Source organism: Salvelinus namaycush, chromosome 9, assembly GCF_016432855.1.
Source record: "Salvelinus namaycush isolate Seneca chromosome 9, SaNama_1.0, whole genome shotgun sequence".
Taxonomy (NCBI): Eukaryota; Metazoa; Chordata; class Actinopteri; order Salmoniformes; family Salmonidae; genus Salvelinus; species Salvelinus namaycush.
In genome coordinates, this window is record NC_052315.1 from 53,694,428 (window position 1) to 53,716,508 (window position 22,081).

General features: G+C 43.0%; 1 protein-coding gene across 1 annotated transcript in view; it reads left to right on the top strand.

Annotated features, from left to right (window-relative positions):
- The first annotated feature begins 2,457 nt into the window (after positions 1–2,457).
- Positions 2,458–22,081, top strand: part of LOC120053550 (filamin-C-like) — a 58,230-nt gene continuing 38,606 nt past the window's right edge. The window contains exons 1-5 of the mRNA XM_039000682.1: positions 2,458–2,842; positions 12,655–12,903; positions 17,228–17,325; positions 20,780–20,936; positions 21,642–21,838. Coding sequence (XP_038856610.1) covers positions 2,458–2,842; positions 12,655–12,903; positions 17,228–17,325; positions 20,780–20,936; positions 21,642–21,838 — 1,086 coding nt within the window. The remainder of the gene's footprint in view (positions 2,843–12,654; positions 12,904–17,227; positions 17,326–20,779; positions 20,937–21,641; positions 21,839–22,081) is intronic.

Here is a 22,081-nt window from a genome sequence, read left to right on the forward strand (position 1 = left end):
TTAATCAGGTGTGTAGATGTTGCCCAGAACAAAACCCTGCGCCCACCATGAAACTCCATAGACTGTAGCCTAGCTCGCTAGCTAGCTAGCTGAAACTGTTGAGTAGGCTTATAGCTAAGATTTTGATTGAAAACCTTGACAGATCAGTGAAAATGCATAGTGGATTGAGAAATGTCGTAAAAAGCAATAAATCAATCTCCATAACATTACATACTAGCGATTAGAACCACATGGTTTATTTGCATACTTCACGTACCGGGAAAGAGAATCATGGCATGGGAGGATCGGGTACGTTCCAAGTTGTCTTCTTTGTTGAAGTCATGATGCGCATTTGTTTTGTAGGTCAAATTTACACAGATTCTGCACAGAATAAGAATATACATTCAAACTGCCTGGAAAAGCGTTTCTTAGATTCATTTAATTTTATATTCTTATATAAACTGAACAACACAGAAAGTAACCTCCCCTGCAGCCAATTGTGTTGACGAGCTGGAACGCGCTCCGCATTACATTGGGTTGAAGTTGCATATGTACAGTACTGATCTTGGGTCAGTTTTCCGTTATTTTCTCGTACGACTTGGGGAGAGAAAGCAACATCACCCGCAAGGGTTTTGATCGGCCAACATATGTTTTCTGACTGCAATGAGCGCAACACCCACAAATATTAAGTGAAATCAAGCATAGAAAACAGTATTTGCCATTGATAATGTATTTAAATGTTCCCTGGAAAATATCCAAAAGAGTGCCATTACTTGGAGTAATCTCTGAACAGTTTCAAAATGCCTACTTGTTGAATATCATCTTGTCTGCGGCAAATAAATGTATCGGAAGAGTGGAGTGGAAGATTAAATACATTTCTTTCAATGGAAAAATCACCCATAAAATAAATCTGAAGACAGATGTAGGCTATGTATGTAGGCTGCTATTACACATACTAATGCCTCGTTCAGGTACTATCGGAGTACTCGGGAATTCCTAGTTCCGACTGGGAAGTTTCACTTGAATGACCCTCCAAATAGGAATTACAAGTGGGAAATTAGAAAATTATGTGGCCAATCTTATTGGTTTAAGAATTGTTCAGACTTCAAAAGCACTTGAACACAATCATGTCGGAGTTACAACTTCCCATTTTCCCATTTCCCACGAGAATGTGAAGCCAGCATAATACTGCATTCAAGTGCTAGTCGGTACTAGGAAACTGACATTTCTGACTTGCTAACTGGTTGAACGCGTTACAGTAGCCTAAGTATATAACATGAGTGACATGACCGTAATAATAATTCATGGAAAGGCCTTGGAAAGGCCATAAGTGTAAGCCAACATAATTTATTATTTTACATTAACCTGTTTACCATGTAATACATGCATTATGAAGAAAATTGTGTAATTTAGGCTCCACGAAATATATAATGGGCTATGAAGAAAATCGTGTACGGTTGCCTACATGACAAAAAGGCCTTCTGATTACAAGTGCACCAGTATCCAAAGTATTAAGCGAAATCAAGCACAGAAAACAGCATTGGCATTAATAAAACAATATTTCCCACGAATGAAGTCGCACGTAAATGTGCGTCTTTTCTCAAAAATTCTGTTCAGCAAGTCTAAAACAGTACATATAGGTATACAACGACACATTTTAAAACATGGTTAAACAAAGACAACATTTTCGTATATTCATAACGTTGAATTAGCCATTAAGAAGAACAAAAATTAAATATAAATTATCGCGTCGATATGGTTGTTGCAAAGGCTTGTGTAGCCTACTGGTTAAATTTGTGTATTTTCGCACGAATTAAGAAGCACATAAATTCGTGTCTTTTCCCAGACAAAAACGCACAAAAACGCACGAAATGTGTGGAAATGCATTATGTACATATATGCACGAATTGATTGTGAGACTGTGTTGCGACCCACAGTGAATGAATCACTGCCATATCATCCCTTACGGCCAATCCCGACTCCTCCCGTTATTCACATATAGAAAATAGTCTATGATTGTAGTTATGACATGGGTGTGACGTAGTCCCATGGTCCCTTTATATACTCCACTCTTGAACACCTCACACCATTCAAGTTGAACTGACTTTCATACAGAACTCAATGAACTACTGTGCGTGAAACTGCTGCTTTACTACTCACCAGCATCATTTCTCAAAAAGTGACATTATTCTCTAAGCCTATCTATTAAGAAGCAGAAACTACATTTGTCAAGCCACTGCCAATTAACAACCAGTGACCGGCTGTAAATCGGACTGTAAATCGGACCATTTAATTCATCATTGTCCTACCTAACAAGAAGTGGCTTCTTCACATCCGAAAAGTCTTCGGGGAACATTTTCTTAAACTCATCCCTCTTAAATTTTTAACTTTTACCACAGCGAATAGTGCGCACGCTTGGCATCGACACGCGATCGACACGCTTGGCATCGACTTGGCATCGACACAGAAACCGCCAGCATGTCAAGCAATAATGCACATTACTATGACTACAGCCATCCACCACAGTACTACCAGGGCACTGACAACTCTGAAGGGGACGAGGAAGACGAGATGCCGGCTACAGAGAAGGACCTTGCCGAGGATGCGCCATGGAAGAAAATACAACAGAACACTTTTACCAGGTGGTGCAATGAGCACCTCAAGTGCATCAACAAGAGCATCACTGACTTGCAGAAGGATGTTGGCGACGGTTTAAAGCTGATCGGGCTCCTGGAAGTTCTGAGTCAGAAGAAGATGTACAGAAAGCACCACAATAGACCCAACTTCAGACAGATGAAACTGGAAAATGTGTCGGTGGCTCTTGAATTCTTGGACAGGGAACACATCAAGTTGGTATCTATTGGTAAGTGATAATTAAGCTTTTGGGGCAATTCTTTATTTATTGTTATTCATCTTTGAGAGAGAGGGGGAGAGAGAGGCGAGAGAGAAGGAGAGGGAGTTCAATCAAACTCCAGTGCATAATCGGGACAGAGGGAATAACAGAACAGAACAATACATGTGCCTATTTATTTTAACAAAATATATCAAAATAATAGCTTTTTTACTGATTCATGAATCTATTTTCTTTAGGTTACAATATAGACTCTACAGAAATGAATTCATCAATTATTAATTAATCAATGGATAATACATTCATTATAGACTGTGAGTGTCATTTCACAAAATATTTGTACTTTACATAATACACAGTGGAGTAATAACATGTGTTTACACATTAGTGGATCTTGGATTGTCGACCACATATTATTGAGAGACCAATTTGAATCATTCAGCTGAGTGACTAAACATCCATCCACACTGCAGTATTATGGCACCTCTGTAAATCCAGTTTGCAGTAGAGGTGTGTGGGTAAAATCACAGATGAAGCCAAGCCAAGCCAGTAAAAAATACATATTAGCTTGTGATAATTGGGTTGTTTGCTCTATAACCCATTCGTTCATACGCCAACGTGATATACAATAAGGCCTAGACAACAAAAAGACAAGTCACACATTGGCAGAATAAATTGAACAACACGTACGTTTGTTTCATCACAAAACTGGAGAGCAGTCCATGAAGCAAATATTGCACATACCAAACAGTTATATCACCTGCAGTATGGTCAGGCAAGATTTAGAACCACAGAGTTACCGCAAGTCAGCACAAAGACAACAGGAGCAATGCCTCCGCTATTCCAGCACCATTTCAACTTAAACATCATCAAATCAACAAGACTATATATGCTTAGTTTAATACACTGAAAACACACTTAAAGGTACCAAAAACAATTTAGTCAAATCAATGTTGCTAAAAATCATGTGGCTGTCCATGGCACTGATTTCTGTGTGTGTATGTTTGTGTGTGTGTGTGTGTGTGTGTGTGTGTGTGTGTGTGTGTGTGTGTGTGTGTGTGTGTGTGTGTGTGTGTGTGTGTGTGTGTGTGTGTGTGTGTGTGTGTGTGTGTGTGTGTGTGTGTGTGTGTGTGTGTGTGTGTGTGTGTGCAGGTAAAACAAAAACAAACTACTTGTAGACTAGGCCATCATCCTCTCGTTCATGTTGGCAAAATGGTCTATGGTTTTGTCATACAGTACACTTTCAGTTTTATTTGTCATAGGCTACCAAGCTAAAAGGCTTGCTAGCCTAAATTCCTCGCATGGGCAACAATGAACCAGCTAAGTTAGGTAGCTAGTTAATGTGAGCCTCCTAAGCTACATCTACGCTACATATTGAACTTCAGTCGTCTCAGGCCAGTGGCACAACATGGTTAGATCAGAATCGCGTCATAATCATTGGCCTGTACAGAGAATTTAGTCAAAACCACAAGTCCAAATCCCCATCTCCATCCATGTGTAACGCTCGTCGTCAGAAGGAGTGGACCAAAGCGCAGCGTGGTAAGTGTTCATGATTTTATTTGATATCAAAAACACTCAAACAAAGTAACAAAACGAAAAAGCAAACATTTCTGTCAGGTGCAGACACTAAACAGAAAATAACTACCCACAAATGAAAGAGGGAAAAAGGACTGCCTAATTATGATTCCCAATCAGAGACAACGATAGACAGCTGCCTCTGATTGGGAACCACACTCGGCCAAAAACAAAGATATAGAAAACATAGAAATAAAGAAACTAGAATGCCCACCCTAGTCACACCCTGGCCTACCCAAAATAGAGAATAAAAACCTCTCTATGGCCAGGGCGTGACACCATGGCTTAGGAAAGGGCCAATTTAGCAAGCTAGCTACGGCAGGACATCAACACAAGCAGACCAGAAACAGACACGTTTTTCAGAAAATTATGTTTTGCTTTGGAAGTGATTTGACTGGTGTGAAGCCATATCCAAACTGGCCGGGAGACCCATGGGGCGGCACACAATTGGCCTAGCATCGTCCGGGTTAGGGGAGGGTTTGGCTGGCCGGCCGGCTTGTCCTTGTCCCATCGCGCTCTAGTGACTCCTGTGGCGGGCCAGGTGCAATGCACGCTCCCGGGTTAAGTGAGCGTTGTGTCAAGAAGCAGTGCGGGGTTGTGTTTTAGAGGACGTACGGCTCTCAACCTTCGCCTCTCCCGAGTCCGTATGGGAGTTTCAGTGATGAGACAAGACTGTAACTACCAATTGGATATCACGAAAAAGGGTTAAAAAAATATTGAAAAAAGCGAGGCCAAATGCTTGCTTGCATCAATCAATCAAATGCTACGGCGGCAACATGTTATACTCTTTTGGTCCACATAGCATCAGATACATGGGCTACACATACTGAGACAGAGAGGCGCTGTTTCCCTCGCTCGGATGATTTCTCCAGTGAGATTCAGCCACTCTGAAAATGATGTAAACACAGAGAGAGACGAAATATAACTGATTTTATCATTTTATTTATCACAACCGGCCGTGATTGGGAGTCCCATAAGGCGGTGCACAATTGGCCCAGTGTTGTCCGGGTTAGGCCGGGATAAGCCATCATTATAAATAAGAATCTGTTCTTAACTGACTTGACTAGTTAAACAAGGTTTTAATAAAAAATAAAAAATAAATGTCAGGGCCAAGGCTGAAGCCAGCCATCCATCCTAAAATCTCAGATCCATCTGCAAGGTTGCAAATGTCTTACTCAAACTACTGAGGTGGGCAGTGGCAGGCCATCACTCTGGCCTCTGAGAATTCAGTAGGACCATGTTAATGAGAATGACACACAACGATGTTGTGCATGCGTGCACAGACAGACACACCCACAACACACACACCCCTCTCACTCTGCACTCACTCCGCACCTCATAATCACACTGACTGAAGGTCAGAGGAGTCAGGCCAAGGGTTCGAGAGACAGGAAATGGGTTTATGTCGACAGCCACTAACTCTACGGCCTGCTTAACACTAAAGTAGCCTGGTGGTCCCAGATCAGTTAGGGCTGCATAGCCAAATCCTATGTTCATTGTTTTGTAGATCAGAGGAATTATGAGAAAGATGATAGGAGTTGGCTATAATACAAAACTGATCTAGGACCAGTCTAGCTGAACAGTGGGTGCATGGCCAGAATCCTCCTGGGATGGTGTGGTTATGAGGTGAGGTTTAGGCTGGCTGCAAGCATGTGCGATGTGTTAGGGATAATCATAGAGGTATTCTGTTCAAAGAGGTAGCTAAACCCTGGGATGAGTGATTGATTGAGGCATAGATTGCTGAACCTTGGACTCTGTGGACCCTGGACTCCCTTAGCAGCAGCTACTAGCTAGACATAGACACATACAGTACTTCCAGTGGGTAGAGCTGGTTGCAATAATGTCATTCTATACTGGCCAGGTTGTGTACTGGTTGAATAAGCAGGGGGCAAACTTAGCAGTAGCTTTAGATAAACAGTTATCTCGGTTAACCCAGAACTAATGCACAATAGTCAGTCGACGAGAGACTAGGTAAACAGAGATACTGAACAGTAGCCTAAGTGTATGTATGAGGTAAGAGGGCATCCTGGACATGTTGGCGCCATACCTGCGAACATTCAAACAAGTTTTAAGTTTAACGTATAAGCCAATTTAAATAATTGACCCAGTTGCACGTGATCAAAAGCTGTTCCCATCATGCAACCTGGTAAATTTAGCCCTATGCTAACGTCACCAGGTAGCTGTGATTATATCCGGTTCAAACTCAATATTAACCAATTAGAATCACTGACGTAATTGGAAGGGATAGAACACTTTACCACGAGAGCGTCCTTAACAGCAGTCATACTGTCACGCCCTGACCATAGTTTGCTTTGTATGTTTATATGTTTTGTTTGGTCAGGGTGTGATCTGAGTGGGCATTCTATGTTGTTTGTCTAGTTTGTCTATTTCTATGTATTTGGCCTGATATGGTTCTCAATCAGAGGCAGGTGTTTGTCGTTGTCTCTGATTGGGAGCCATATTTAGGTAGCCTGTTTTGTATTGTGGTTTGTGGGTGATTGTTCCTGTTTCTGTCTTTGTTCACCATACGGGACTGTTTCGTGTTCGTTAGTTTATTCGTTATTTTGTTTGTTTGTTTGATTCAAGTATTCTAAATAAATATGAATACTCACCACGCTGCATATTGGTCCGATATCTCCTACTCCTCCTCTGACGAGGAGGACGAAGACAGCCGTTACAGAATCACCGACCACCGAAGGACCAAGCAGCGTGGTAACGGGCAGCAGCAGCGATCGCAGGACTCCTGGACCTGGGAGGAGATTCTGGACGGCAAGGGACCCTGGGCACAGGCTGGAGAGTATCGCCGCCCCAAGGCTGAGCTGGAGGCAGCGAAAGCCGAGAGGCGGTGGTATGAGGAAGCAGCAAGAAAGCGCGGATGGAAGCCAGAGAGGCAGCCCCAAAAATGTATTGGGGGGGGCACACGGGGAGTATGGCTAAGTCAGGTAGGAGACCTGAGCCAACTCCCCGTGCTTACCGTGGAGAGAGAGGTTCCGGGCAGGCACCGTGTTATGCGGAGATTCGCATGGTGTCTCCAGTACGTGTGCATAGCCCGGTGCGGTACATAGCAGAGCCTCGTATCGGCCGGGCTAGAGTGGGCATCGAGCCAGGTGCCATGAAGCCGGCTCTACGCATCTGGTCTCCAGTGCGTCGCCCAGTGCGGCCTATTCCACCGGCCTATTCCACAGCTCTCCCACTGGCATGGCTACGGTGAGCATTCAGCCAGGTAGGGTTGGGCAGGCTCGGTGCTCGAGACCTGTAGTGCGCCTCCACGGTCCGGTCTATCCGGTGCCTTCTCCACGCACCAGCTCTCCTGTGGCAGCCCCACGCACCAGCTCTCCTGTGGCAGCCCCACGCACCAGCCCACCAGTTCCGGCACCACATACCAGGCCTCCAGTTCCAGCACCCCGCACTCGCCCTGAGGTGCGTGTTCCCAGCCCGGTACCACCAGTTCCGGCACCACGCACCAGGCCTACAGTGCACCTCGGCAGGCCTGAGCCGCCCTCCTGTCCAGCGCCGCCCGTCTGTCCTGAGCCGCCCTTCAGTCCAGAGCCGCCCTTTTGTCCGGAGCCGCCCCTCAGTCCGGAGCTGCCCCTCAGTCCAATGGGGCCCTTTAGTAGGGTTGCCAGTCCTAGGTCGGCGGCGAGGGTCGCCGCTCCTAAGAGGCCACTGAAGCGGGTAATGACTATGGTGGGGTCCACGTCCCGCGCCAGAGCCGCCACCGCGGACAGATGCCAACCCAGACCCTCCCCTAGGTTTTGCGGCCGGAGTCCGCACCTTGGGGGGGGGGGTACTGGCCAGCTCACGCCCTGACCATAGTTTGCTTTGTATGTTTATATGTTTTGTTTGGTCAGGGTGTGATCTGAGTGGGCATTCTATGTTTGTCTAGTTTGTCTATTTCTATGTATTTGGCCTGATATGGTTCTCAATCAGAGGCAGGTGTTTGTCGTTGTCTCTGATTGGGAGCCATATTTAGGTAGCCTGTTTTGTATTGTGGTTTGTGGGTGATTGTTCCTGTTTCTGTGTTTGTTCACCATACGGGACTGTTTCGTGTTTGTTAGTTTAATCGTTATTTTGTTTGTTTGATTCAACTATTCTAAATAAATATGAATACTCACCACGCTGCGTATTGGTCCGATATCTCCTACTCCTCCTCAGACGAGGAGGACGAAGACAGCCGTTACACAGACGGCATCATCTGCGAATGAACGTTTTTAAAAAACGTTTAGCTGACAGATTAGCTGACAGTGTTGCAAGCCTGGCTTCTGGCGATTTTTGCTATTTGCTGCAAGTTCGAATACCAGCAGAGATGTAGGTTTTTTCTTTTGAAATGTAGAATTACATTTATTGTGTGAGCATGTTGAGAAGAGAAGTGCAGCCAAAATACATTTACTGAGAAGCTTCTTGTTGGAATTCCACTTGCAGACCGACATAAATAATCGTTGCTACTTCAGTACAGGCTATATTACACAGACGTGTAGGGCTACAATTACATGTACAACCAACGTTTTATACACAATTTTATAATCATCCGCTTCGTCGCATATGCGTGGACCAGCAGTGAACAGTGTTTTCCTTCACAAAAATGCTTGAAATTCTTTAGCAGTGTTTCACCATGAAAGCAGTTATGAATACAGTACATGACAGGACACATGGCTCTCGAACTTCGCCTCCCCCGAGTCCATATGGGAGTTGAAGCATTTGGACAAGACTGTAACTACTAATAAAAAGTACAAAAAAATATATATATAAAAAATTAGAAAGGCTTTCTTCTGGCCACTCTACCATGATTGGTGGAGTTCTGCACAGATGGTTGTCCTTCTGGAAGGTTCTCCCATCTCCACAGAGGAACTCTGGAGCACTGTCACCTCCCTGACCAAGGCACTTCTCCCCCGATTGCTCAGTTTGGCCGGGCGGCCAGCTCTAGGAAGAGTCTTGGTGGTTCCAAACTTCTTCCATTTAAGAATGATGGAGGCCACTCTGTTCTTGGGGACCTTCAATGCTGCAGAAATGTTTTGGTACCCTTCCCCAGATCTGAGCCTTGACACAATCTTGTCTCTGCGGACAAGTCCTTCATGGCTTGGTTTTTGCTCTGACATGCATTGTCAACTGTGGGACCTTATATAGACAGGTGTGTGCCTTTCCAAATTAATTTAATTTACCACTGGTGCACTCCAATCAAGTTGTAGAAACATCTCAAGGATGGTCAATGGGAACAGGATGCACCTGAGATCAATTTCGAGTCTAATAGCAAAGGGTCTGAATACTTATGTAAATAAGGTATTTCAGTTTTTTATATATATATATAAAAATTTGCAACAATTTCCAAAAACCTGTTCTCGCTTTGTCAGAATGGGGTATTGTGTGTAAATTGATGAGGATTTTTTAAAATATATTTACATTTTAGAATAAGGCTGTAACGTAACAAAATGTGGAAAAAAGGGAAGGGGTGTGAAAACTTTCCGAATGCACTTTATAGCGTTTAGCAACAAAGAATAGAATATAATCTATGAATTATACATCTGAGAACAGCAATATTTCACACACACATAAATGTACCCATAAGTAATCATTTCTGATGAAAACAAATGTGAAAAATTGGTGAATATAGCGTTTTGGAAAGAAACTCTTCATATTGACATATTGAGTCATTTCAATATTGATGTGTCACAAAGACACAGACAGAGGGTTTTTGTTTAGAAGGAAATATGCCCTTAACTGTAGTTGACTGCTGAAGAGACACCCAACAAATGAGACATGAAAAGTGCTCTTTATTAAGCACCATGGCTAGTTATTTCTTTAATTTTGTCTACTGTACAGTATGTTTACATAACCATCTTATGATATGATAAGGGTTAGGACTATGAGAAGCCTAGCTAGCGTTTTCCAGACTCACATTTCACTAGGTAGATGGGTTATTAAACCCATGACACTGGTGACTGATTTCTCTCCCCACACGGCGCGATGAAATTCCTAGTGTGACCGCCGATTTGAGCGGGTAATTGTGAAGGGCACGGGCGTGTGTGTTGTGATGCCCGGGGGTACTCTCTATGGAGAGCGATGGACCTCATGCCTCTGGAATGTCCCAACGTCCTGCAGTATAGTGTCAGCAAAGAAGTTAGGGGTCATTCACACAATGCCCACAAAGTGTGTGTGTTGGGGAGTGGCAGGCGGAGAAGGTGTTTATACTTCAGTCTGACAGAAACGGGACACGATAACGGCAGCGTTGTCATTCCTCTCCTGACGCCAGCCTCTTGAGGCTTGCTGCAGCAACACAAAGTGAACAGTGAAAACAAACCATGAAATAACTTTTCTGTGGTTGTCACAGCAACTGAGTACGTGATACTGAGTATGTGTCACTGGCACACACCTTTTGATAGGTGGTGATAGGCAGTATTAAAACCACATCAAACCAAACAACCCTCCTACCTGTTGAGCTTGAAAACCCAGGCAGCGGTGCAGTTCTTGACACAAATCGATGCGCCTGGCACCCCGTTCAAAGGCACTTCAATCTTTTGTCTTGCCCATTCCCTTCCTGAATGGCACACATACACAGTAATCCATGTATTGTATACGCAATGTATATTCCTCTATATTTTTTACTACAAAACATAGAAACCTGCCATGTTCACATATGCTGATGTTGGGCTGGTGCTGTAGATGATGATTATGAAGTTGAAAAATGGCCCTTATATATACAGTTGAAGTCGGAAGTTTACATACACTTAGGTTGGAGTCATTAAAACTCGTTTTTCAACCACTCCACAAATTTCTTGTTAACAAACTATAGTTTTGGCAAGTTGGTTAGGACATCTACTTTGTGCATGACACAAGTAATTTTCCAACAATGGTTTACAGACAGATTATTTCACTTATAATTCACTGTATCACAATTCCAGTGGGTCAGGAGTTTACTTACACTAAGTTGACTGTGTCTTTAAACAGCTTGTAAAATTGAAGAAAATTATGTCATGGCTTTAGAAGCTTCTAAAGGGCTAATTGACATCATTTGGGTCAATTGGAGGTGTATCTGTGGATGTATTTCAAGACCGACCTTCAAACTCAGTGCCTCTTTGCTTGACATCACGGGAAAATCTAAAGAAATCAGTCAAGACCTCAGATTTTTTTTTTTTTAGACCTCCACAAGTTTTGTTCATCCTTGGGAGCAATTTCCAAACACCTGAAGGTACCACATTCATCTGTACAAACAATAGCACGCAAGTATAAACACCATGGGACCACACGGCCGTCATACCGCTCAGGAAGGAGACTAAATGACTACTGTCTCCTAGAGATGAACGTACTTTGGTGCGTAAAGTGCAAATCAATCCCAGAACAACAGCAAAAGACCTTGTGAAGATTCTGGAGGAAACAGGTACAAAAGCATCTATATCCACAGTAAAACGAGTCCTATAATGACATAACCTGAAAGGCCGCTCAGCAAGGAAGAAGCAACTGCTCCAAAACCGCTACTGCACATGGGGACAAAGATTGTACTTTTTGGAGCAATGTCCTCTGGTCTGGTGAAACAAAAACTGTTTGGCCATAATGACCATCATTATGTTTGGAGGAAAAAGGGGGAGGCTTGCAAGCCAAAGAATACCATCCCAACCGTGGCAGCATCATGTTGTGGGGGTGCTTTGCTGCTGGAGGGACTGGTGCACTTCACAAAATTGATGTCAGGAAAATTATGTGGATATATTGAAGCAACATCTCAAGACATTAGTCAGGAAGTTAAAGGTTGGTCGCAAATGGGCCTCTTTATTGTCCTACTACTTAGTTCATCTACCTGGATTTATCTCACACTAAGATAACTTATTTTCCAAAGTACTTTCAAATCAATTGAAATACAAGTTCTGTTGACTTAGGGAAGGATTCCATATCAACATACTGTATGTCCTCAGCTGTTGAGCCCAACCATGCCCCATTGTCTGTATGTGGAATACCAGGGATACTCAGTCACTCTTGTGTTGGAGAGGAGTGTCTGGGGTGGGGTGGGGTGGGGTGAGAGAGTGGAAGTCAGGTCAGACTTGATAGATGTGATAGTAAGTCGCTCTGGATAAGAGCGTCTGCTAAATGACTAAAATGTAGATGTAATCACAAGGCCATTTTGTTTATCTAAAGACTCAGATAGAATCAGATACCAAACAGTCAATTTGGCATGAGAAAAAGCCATACACATAACATTGCTTCTTACCATAATGAATGGGAACTAAAATCTGATTCTAGATCTGTGTTTCTCTCCCCTCCAGACTCCAAGGCCATCGTGGACGGGAACCTGAAGTTGATCCTGGGTCTGATCTGGACTCTGATCTTGCACTACTCCATCTCCATGCCCATGTGGGAGGACGGGGATGATGAGGAGGCCAAGGAACTGACCCCCAAGCAGAGGCTGCTGGGCTGGATACAGAACAAGGTGCCTGAGCTGCCCATCAACAACTTCCACCGTGACTGGAGGGACGGCAAGGCCCTAGGAGCCCTGGTAGACAACTGTGCCCCTGGTTAGTACATGTGGATTTCATGTTGCCCGTATATGTCCTCAGGACACACCTCCCTGACAGACACAGCACTCTCTCATGGGAAATTTAGTTCCTGGTAGGATAACATCTCTTCATCAGAACCCAATTACATACAAAACATCACAAATGCTCAAGATATCAATTTCTGGTCGAGGCAGGAATACTAACATCTCGCAACGTTGAAGATAACAATTTCAATTTGAGGCAGAAATGTATATAACATCTTGGTATGTTCAATATACACATTTTTGGTAGACAGAAAATCTTACATTTTTTTGTATTCATTTTTACACCTTTTTCTCCCCAATTTCATGGTATCCAATTGGTAGTCATAGTCTTGTCTCATCGCTGCAACTCCCGTACGGACTCGGAGAGGCAAAGGTCGAGAGCCATGCATCCTCCGGGACACAACCCAACCAAGCCGCACTGCTTCTTGACACAATGCCCGCTTAACCTGGAAGCCAGCCACATCAATGTGTCGGAGGAAACACCGTACACCTGGCGACCGTGTCAGCGTGCATGCGCCCGGCCCGCCACAGGAGTTGTGATGTGACAAGGACATCCCTGCCGGCCAAACCCTCACCTAACCCGGACAACGCTGGGCCAATTGTGCACCGCCCCGTGGGTCTCCCGGTCGCAGCCGGCTGCGACAGACCCTGGACTCGAACCAGGATCTCTAGTGTCACAGCTAGCAACTGCGATGCAGTCCCTTAGACCACTGCGCCACTCGGGAGGCCCGAGCGACAGAAATTCTATGTAACATCTCGGGATGCTCAAGATACCGATTTCCCTAACTGTGCCCCTGGTAAGAACTGACTCGGGAACAGTTTAGTGCTAGTTAATGTGACTAACGGAGAATGGTAGATCCCTGGTAAGTGCTGTGCCAGGTCATTTCATCTTCCATCAGACACATGTGTGGGAAGTTACTGTGGTGAGATGTCAGTGTCAGCTATGAGTCAGTTGTTGTGTTCGATATGGTATCACTTACACAGCCTGGCAATGGCAGTGGGCCTCGTTGGCCCTGTTTAGCCAGTGGGACAGAGCGAGAGAGTGGAGAGAGAGGAATACAGAGTGACAGAGACAAGGACAGAGAGAGAAGGTGGGAGAGAGAAGAGAGAGAGAGTGATTGAAAAATCAACAGAGAGAGAGAGGAGAGAAAGAGCTCTAGTACGTTCCTACCAGCTGTCCCAGACGAAGTGAAGTAGCTCTCTTCAGCCTCCCCACACAACACCCCCAAATTTGGGCATGATTCCTCTTTATCTGTCAAGGAAGATGTGCTTATATGCTTGGCATGGCGTTAAAAAGCAGGCCGTTCTGTGCTAGAGATTGATGGCACGAGGATAAGCATTGGAGCAGGAGTGGAGATTCACAGAGATGACTCGTTGACTTGAAACGCCTCCAATTTGACCAGAAGTTACTGCACACTCTGTAACACACTCTGTAACCCTCTGACATGAAGCTTTAAAATGTCTCATTTTTGAGTTACAGAACAGAGAGAGGAGTCTAGAACACTGTGGTTGAATGTTTACATGACTCAGAAAGCCTGACGTGATACAACGACTTTCAGACACCTAACGAGCTACAGCTGAGACCATACAAGGCCCAGGTTCCTTACTGAACATGTGATATCATTTAGGAAGTTGACAAATCTTGCCCTGCTCAAATCCTGCGAGTTAGTTTGTAATGTACACTACCGTTCAAAAGTTTGGGGTCACTTAGAAATGTCCTTGTTGTCCATGAAAACATACATAAAATGAGTTGCAAAATGACTAGGAAATAAAGTCAAGACATTGACAAGGTTATAAATAATGATTTTTAATTGAAATAATAATTGTCCTTCAAACTTTGCTTTTGTCAAAGAATCCTCCATTTGCAGCAATTGCAGCCTTGCAGAGACCTTTGGCATTGTAGTTGTCAATTTGTTGAGGTAATCTGAAGAGATTTCACCCCGTGCTTCCTGAAGCACTCCCACAAGTTGGATTGGCTTGATAGGCACTTCTTACGTACCATACGGTCAAGCTGCTCCCACAACTGCTCAATAAGGTTGAGATCTGGTGACTGTGCTGGCCACTCCATTATAGACAGAACACCAGCTGACTGCTTTTTCCCTAAATAGTTCTTGCATAGTTTGGAGCTGTGCTTTGGGTCATTGTCGTGTTGTTGGAGAAAATTGGCTCCAATTAAGCGCTGTCCACAGGGTATGGCATGGCATTGCAAAATGGAGTGATAGCCTTCCTTCTTCAAGATCCCTTTTACCCTGTACAAATCTATCACTTTACCACCACTAAAGCACCCCCATACCATCACAATGCCTCCACCATGCTTGACAGATGGCGTCAAGTACTCCTCTAGCATCTTTTTAAAAATTCTGCGTCTCGCGAATGTTCTTCTTCGTGATCCGAACACCTCAAATGTAGATTTGTCTGTTATGTCTGTTATGGACAAATTTAGATTTGTCCATAACACTTTTTTCCAATCTTCCTCTGTCCGGTGTCTGTGTTATTTTACCCTTAATCTTTTCTTTTTATTGGCTAGTCTGAGATATGGCTTTTTCTTTGCAACTCTGCCTAGAAGGCCAAGATCCCAGAGTCGCCTCTTCAATTTGGATGTTGAGACTGGGTACTATTTAATGAAGCTGCCAGTTGAGGACATGTGATGCGTCGGTTTCACAAACTAGACACTCTAATGTACTGTCCTCTTGCTCAGTTGTGCACCGGGGCCTCCCAGTCCTCTTTCTATTCTGGTTAGAGCCAGTTTGTGCTGTTCTGTGAAGGGAGTAGTACACAGTGTTGTACCAGATCTTCAGTTTCTTGGCAATTTCTCGCATTCACTTCTCAGAACAAGAATAGACTGACAAGTTTCAGAACAAAGTTCTTTGTTTCTGGCCATTTTGAGCCTGTAATCAAACCCACAAATGCTGACGCTCCAGATACTCAACTAGTCTAAAGAAGGCCAGTTTTATTGCTTCTTTAATCAGAACAACAGTTTTCAGCTATGCTAACATCATTGCAAAAGGATTTTCTAATGATCAATTATTCTTTTAAAATTATAAACTTGGATTAGCTAACACAATGTACCATTGGAACACAGGAGTGATGGTTGCTGATAACAGGCCTCTGTACGCCTATGTAGATATTCCATCAAAAATCAGCCATTTCCAGCTACAATAGTCATTTACAACATTAACAATGTCTACACTGTATTTCTCATTAATTTGATGTTATTTTAATGGACAAAATTTTTGCTTTTCTTTCAAAAACAAGGACATTTCTAAGTGACCCCAAACTTTTGAACGGTAGTGTATTTATACTTAACAGACTTATAGTTTTGGTACAGCTAGAGAAATCAGGTAGAACAAGAGTCGTCCCCTCCTTTGTTTGAGAAAGTATTTCTCGTGTATCCCTGACAATATTCCAGCGCCAGATCAATGTAATGTAAACGTTTAAACGTCACGATGATGTTAGAGTAACACAGCAGCTCCACGGTGTCAGTAATAACGACATACTAGACTCCCGTTGAGCTCTGTGTTCTTTGAGTCAGCAAACTCACTGCATTGATAAAAGATAGTTAAGCATTAGCAGCACAAGGTACATCATTTATGGCCTCCAGAGTGGCGGGCACTGCCTCGCAGTGCTAGAGGCGTCACTACAGACCCGGATTTGACTCCGGGTGTATCATAACCGGCCGTGATCGGGAGCCCAATAGGGAGGCGCACAATTGGCCCAGCGTCGTCCCTGTTAGGGGAGGGTTTGGCTGGGGTAGGCCGTCATTGTGCATGAGAATTTGTTCTTAACTGACTTACCTAGTTAAATAAAGGTACTTTAAAAAAAATACAAAAATAAGCACATAGAAATAGAATTACATTGCGGTCCACACATCGTAGACCCATTGACTTGAATGGGAATGCTAATTCTAGTAAGTCTATTTCTAGTGTTTAGCCTGTTTGCTTTAGCCCTCGGTGTCCGACAGGGAAAGTGAAAGGACGTCTGTTGCTTTAGTTGTTTTGATATTGAAGCCCTTCCATCAAGGAATAGTTAAACATCTTTCTAAACTAACTGGAGGAGAGCAGCATGGGTAAATACATGGTCTCACAGGGTGGTAGGGTGTTAGTAGTAATTAGTAGGAGTGTAGTAATGATGACAATCTTAATTCTTTCTGTTACCAGATAAGACACTTATGCAATTGTTAGAGGATGCCATCTTAACCCTGAGAGGATGCCATCTTAATCCACTCTAAAACCCCTGTCACTTCCTCCTTCCTCCCTCTCTACTTCTCTCCCGTCGTTTCCCTCTCTCTTTCCCTGTAGGTCTGTGCCCTGACTGGCAGGCCTGGGACCCTAGCCAGCCTGTGGAGAACGCCAGAGAGGCTATGCAGCAGGCTGACAACTGGCTGGGCGTTCCCCAGGTAAGACACACTACTCTGGGGACTACTGTCCACGGAAAGCCCCTTGAGGCTTGTCAAATTTGCAGTTGAACATGTTCAAATCACATGTTCAAATGCAAGTTCACATGTGAAAATCTAATTTGCAGTTTCACATGTAAGAAAACTCCACATGTGAAAATCTCACTTTCACATGTGGAATTGCAAGTTCAAATGTAGTGATAAAATAGCGTTATTATCCTCACATGTGAAAAGGGGGTGTTAACATGTTGCAGTAGCAATGTTACAGTATGTAATGCCATTCTGGAAGAAGGTAACTTAGACTCTTCGAGTATAATAATTAAGGTGCTTTAAAAATAATAATTTCTTATTTCTGAGCCAGTGTTACTCAATATTCTTGTAATGCTTTTTGTATAAGAAATCTTAAATTACAGCTCAATTTGAGCAAATTATGAATTTGCGATTAATTGTGATTAATCACAGCAGATCCTGCGATAAAGTCAATTACATTTTTTTATCGTTTGACAGCCCTAGTTGACATAAAAAGATAAAAATGCACATGTGAAAGTGTAGTGGATATGAGTCGGTCATGGTTCTTCATGGTCATGTGATGAAGTCGGCCCGCCTGCAACTTCAGAATTTTGTTCCTTTTGTTCGTATGGTCAAGACATTGGCTTTTCCTGTGGGAGACCCGGGTTCTAATCCCGGCAGTTACAAAAGCACACATGAGAAATGTAAAATATCACACGTGAAATGTGAAACCACATACAGGTGAAGTCGGAAGTTTACATACACTTAGGTTGGAGTCAGGCTAGGGTCCTTTTTTCTCAATTTCCGCCTGACTGACATGCCCAAAGTAAACTGCCTGTTGCTCATGCCCTGAAGCCAGGATATGCATATAATTGGTACCATTGGAAAGAAGACACTTTGAAGTTTGTAGAATGTTTTTAATAATGTAAGAGACTATAACACAATAGATATGGTAGGAGAAAATCCAAAGAAAAACCAGAGAGCCCATGCTCTTAAAATGGAAAGTATAGGGAAATAATTGAATCTATCTCCCACAATTCCTATGGCGTCCACTGGGTGTCAGCACTCAAGGTTTCAGGCTTGTTTCTTCCAAAACGAGTAAGAATAATGAGTTTTACTACAGGGACACGGTCTTGGAAATGCGTGTATGTGCGCGCGATGAAGAGGAGACACATTGAACATACTTCTTTCCGTTTGAATTATTATAGTTTGATTACATTTTAGGATATCTGAGGAGTCAATAGAAAATAATTTTGACTTGTTTTAACAAAGTTTAGCGGTAGATTTTTGGATTCCTTTCTCTGCATGTTGAACGAGTGGATTAATCAAATCGATGGCGCCAACTGAACAGACTTTTTGGGATATAAATGGGCCAAAATTCACCCAACTTATTGTGGGAAGCTTGTGGAAGGCTACCCAAAACGTTTGACCCAAGTTAAACAATTTAATGGCAATGCTACCAAATACTAATTGAGTGTATGTAAACTTCTGACCCACTGGGAATGTGATGAAAGAAATAAAAGCTGAAATAAATATTTCTCCTCTACTAGTGAAAATGTCACGTGATTTTTTTATTTGTAGATTTTTTTTAAATTATGTACATTTTTTCATAGGATTTGTTCACGTGTTCACACATGTCCGAAAACCACGTGTTTTTTCACGTGATTTATTACGTTTTTTTGTAGCTGCACGATGTGGAGCTAGTGAATGTAATGCTATGGATGTTTTAGTTAACAGAGGGACAATATGGCAAGGTTTCATATTGTCTACTATGTTTCACTTTTACTGTAGTTTAATTTGTTTGAGTGTTGAGCAGGTGCATGATTATAGCATATTATAGATTTATATGCTGAGATGTAGATTTGCCAAATTCAATTCCAATACTGACACTGTCAGATGTACTATTTGAGTGCTTGTTTATCTACTTGTTCACTTGTTTATCTGATACAACACATGCATAGTCTCAGTGAAGCAGGGCCATTCATGACATGGCATCACCCTAGGGTGTGATTCATGCTGAGATGGCCTCGGGTGTATATTGAGCTGGCCTAGGGTGTATATCGAGCTGGCCTAGGTTATACTGTATTGAGCTGGCCTAGGGTGTGTATCGTAGTGAGAGATAAGGCCAAAGGTATGTGTCTTGGATTCCCAGGTCCCAGGCCTAGGGGGCTGAATTCTCCCTGGGCTGAGGGCTGTCTTGTGAGCTGTAGATGAGGTGTGGGAGAGGGCTTGGCTCTGGGCTAAGTCATGGCTTACTGAGGCCGCCGTGCTTAACCCTGCTGTACTGGGGTCAAGAAATTTACACCACACTGTGATACGGCCAAAAAACAGGGAGGGAGGGAGAGAGTGGAGGAGGAGGGAGTCCATGAAATAGAATAGAAATAGTATCTATGCAATGTGGAAATGTGCCTTATCATTGGTTTACAGAACACATAAACAATAGAGACATCAAATGTATTTTATGCCTGTCTGTTATGTCTATGTCCTTAAACAAACGTCTACCCTTTGCCAAGTAGACAGACTATCTACTAGGCCTACTAAGTAATTTAGTCCTGTATCGATTTCTTAAAAACTATTTACAGTAAAGACCAGACAACAATCCTCTTTAAGGGTAAATACAGATGTGCTTTGACCTATGCTTCCCATGGGGCAAAAGGGTTTAAGTCAAGTAAGACAATTGTGGCTATATTGACCCCTAACCCAATGTTTCCCAACCATTTTTTACATTTTTTATGTGGCATACCTAAAACGTTCCTATTAATTAATTTAGTGGTAATGACCTCCTTCTTGGCAGATCCATACTGCAAATCCTCTATTTTCAGTGACAAATATTTTTTTACAGATTAAATAGGGTTTATTTGAACTATTCTCATAGTTCTTTACTCACGAAGATTAATTTGTGTGTACCTCTTTAAGAGTGTCCCGTGAATCCCCACTAGGAAGATATTTGTTTAGCTCTGGTAAAAAAAAAAGTAATTTAGTTTTGAACGTTTTGAGCTACAGACGAGCGGTTTTGTGCATCGGGGTGCAATCACGGACACAAAGCGTGTGTTTTGTTTCAGCTAAGCCTAATCAGACTTGCCTGTGCTAATGGTTCTCACAGGCTAAGTAAAATGATAGCCTACAAATCACTTTGCTCATGATGCGCTCCCCTCAAATGATAATGTAACAACAGTCTGAGCGCACCAGACTTGAAACAGTGATACAGATGTAACCATGTACCATTCAATGTATTATCTAAGTGGCACTGTTGCTCCCAAGTCAAAATTCCATATGCATTCCACAGGTCACGTTTATAAGTGAGTGTTCCAAAAAATTAACAAGATCAGGAAAACTTTTGCGGCACACCTGAGTTCCTCAAGGCACCGGTTAAAAATCACTTCCCTAACCCATGACTTTCTGCTTGTTGACTAGGTGAGTAACTTTTCACACTCTCCTTGTGGCCTAGGTGATCAACCCTGAGGAGATTGTAGATCCGGAAGTGGATGAACAGTCCGTGATGACTTACCTGTCCCAGTTCCCTAAGTCTAAACTGAGTTCTGGCGCTCCCCTCAAACCTAAAGGGGTTCAGCTGTACCCCAAAAAAGCCAAGTCTTACGGACCAGGTGGGTACCACTGGGATAGGGACCATACTTTACCACAGTGGTGAGTTGAATCTAGCACTGATTTAGTAGATAAAGAAAGTTTTACTTGCGATAGTTGTGAGGTTGTTTTACCTACTGTAGTTGAATGCACTTGGGAAAAAAGCATCTGCCCAATGACTAAAGTAATGTAAGTGAATCAGGATCTCTGATAAGCAGAATGTATTGTTTCATATACTGCCCATAGACTCAAACACATTTAACTGTCACGACTTCCGCCGAAGTCGGTTCCTCTCCTTGTTCGGGCTGCGTTCGGCGGTCGACGTCACCGGTCTTCTAGCCATCGCCGATCCACCTGTCATTTTCCATTTGTTTTGTCTTGTTTTCCCACACACCTGGTTTACATTCCCTCATTACTTGTCGTGTATATAACCCTCTGTTCCCCCCATGTCTGTGTGTGGAATTGTTTGTTGTAAAGTGTTTGTGCACTATGACTGGTTCGCGATGGGTTATTTTGTCCCATATTTTGTTGTTCTGGGTGCCGTTGGTTTTGCTTATTAAACTGCTCCGGTTTTTACCCAGTTCTGCTCTCCTGCGCCTTACTTCCCTGCAGCCAGTCATGCACTTCTTACACTAACTCTCTATTTTACACATATTTTTCTAACTATAAATTCTGCTGGAAATTCGTGAACAGTGTACAATGAAGTAATCTTCCTCTCTCTCCCATAGGTATTGAGGCAAATGGTAACATGGTTCTGAAGCCAGCAGTGTTCACAGTGGAAACTCTGGAGGCAGGTCAGGCTGAGGTGCTGGTGTATGTCATTGATCCTGAGGGACACACTGAGGAGGCTAAGGTGGTCTTCAACAACGACAAGAACAGGACCCACACCGTCATTTACATCCCCAAGGTTGAGGGCGCCCACAAGGTAACTGATCACTACCATCAATATCCCATATAGATTTATTTTACTTAACTTTACATTCTTACTTTACTTGACTTGACTATACACACATCTCATCATCACAATGTACTACTAGCCCATTGAAACTCTTTAAAGGAAAACTTAAAGGCCCAATGCAGTCAATATGTATTTTTCCCCTATTTTGTATCATATTGTACAACAGCTGATGAAACTAACACTGTAAAAGTGTGAAAAGATTTGATCAGT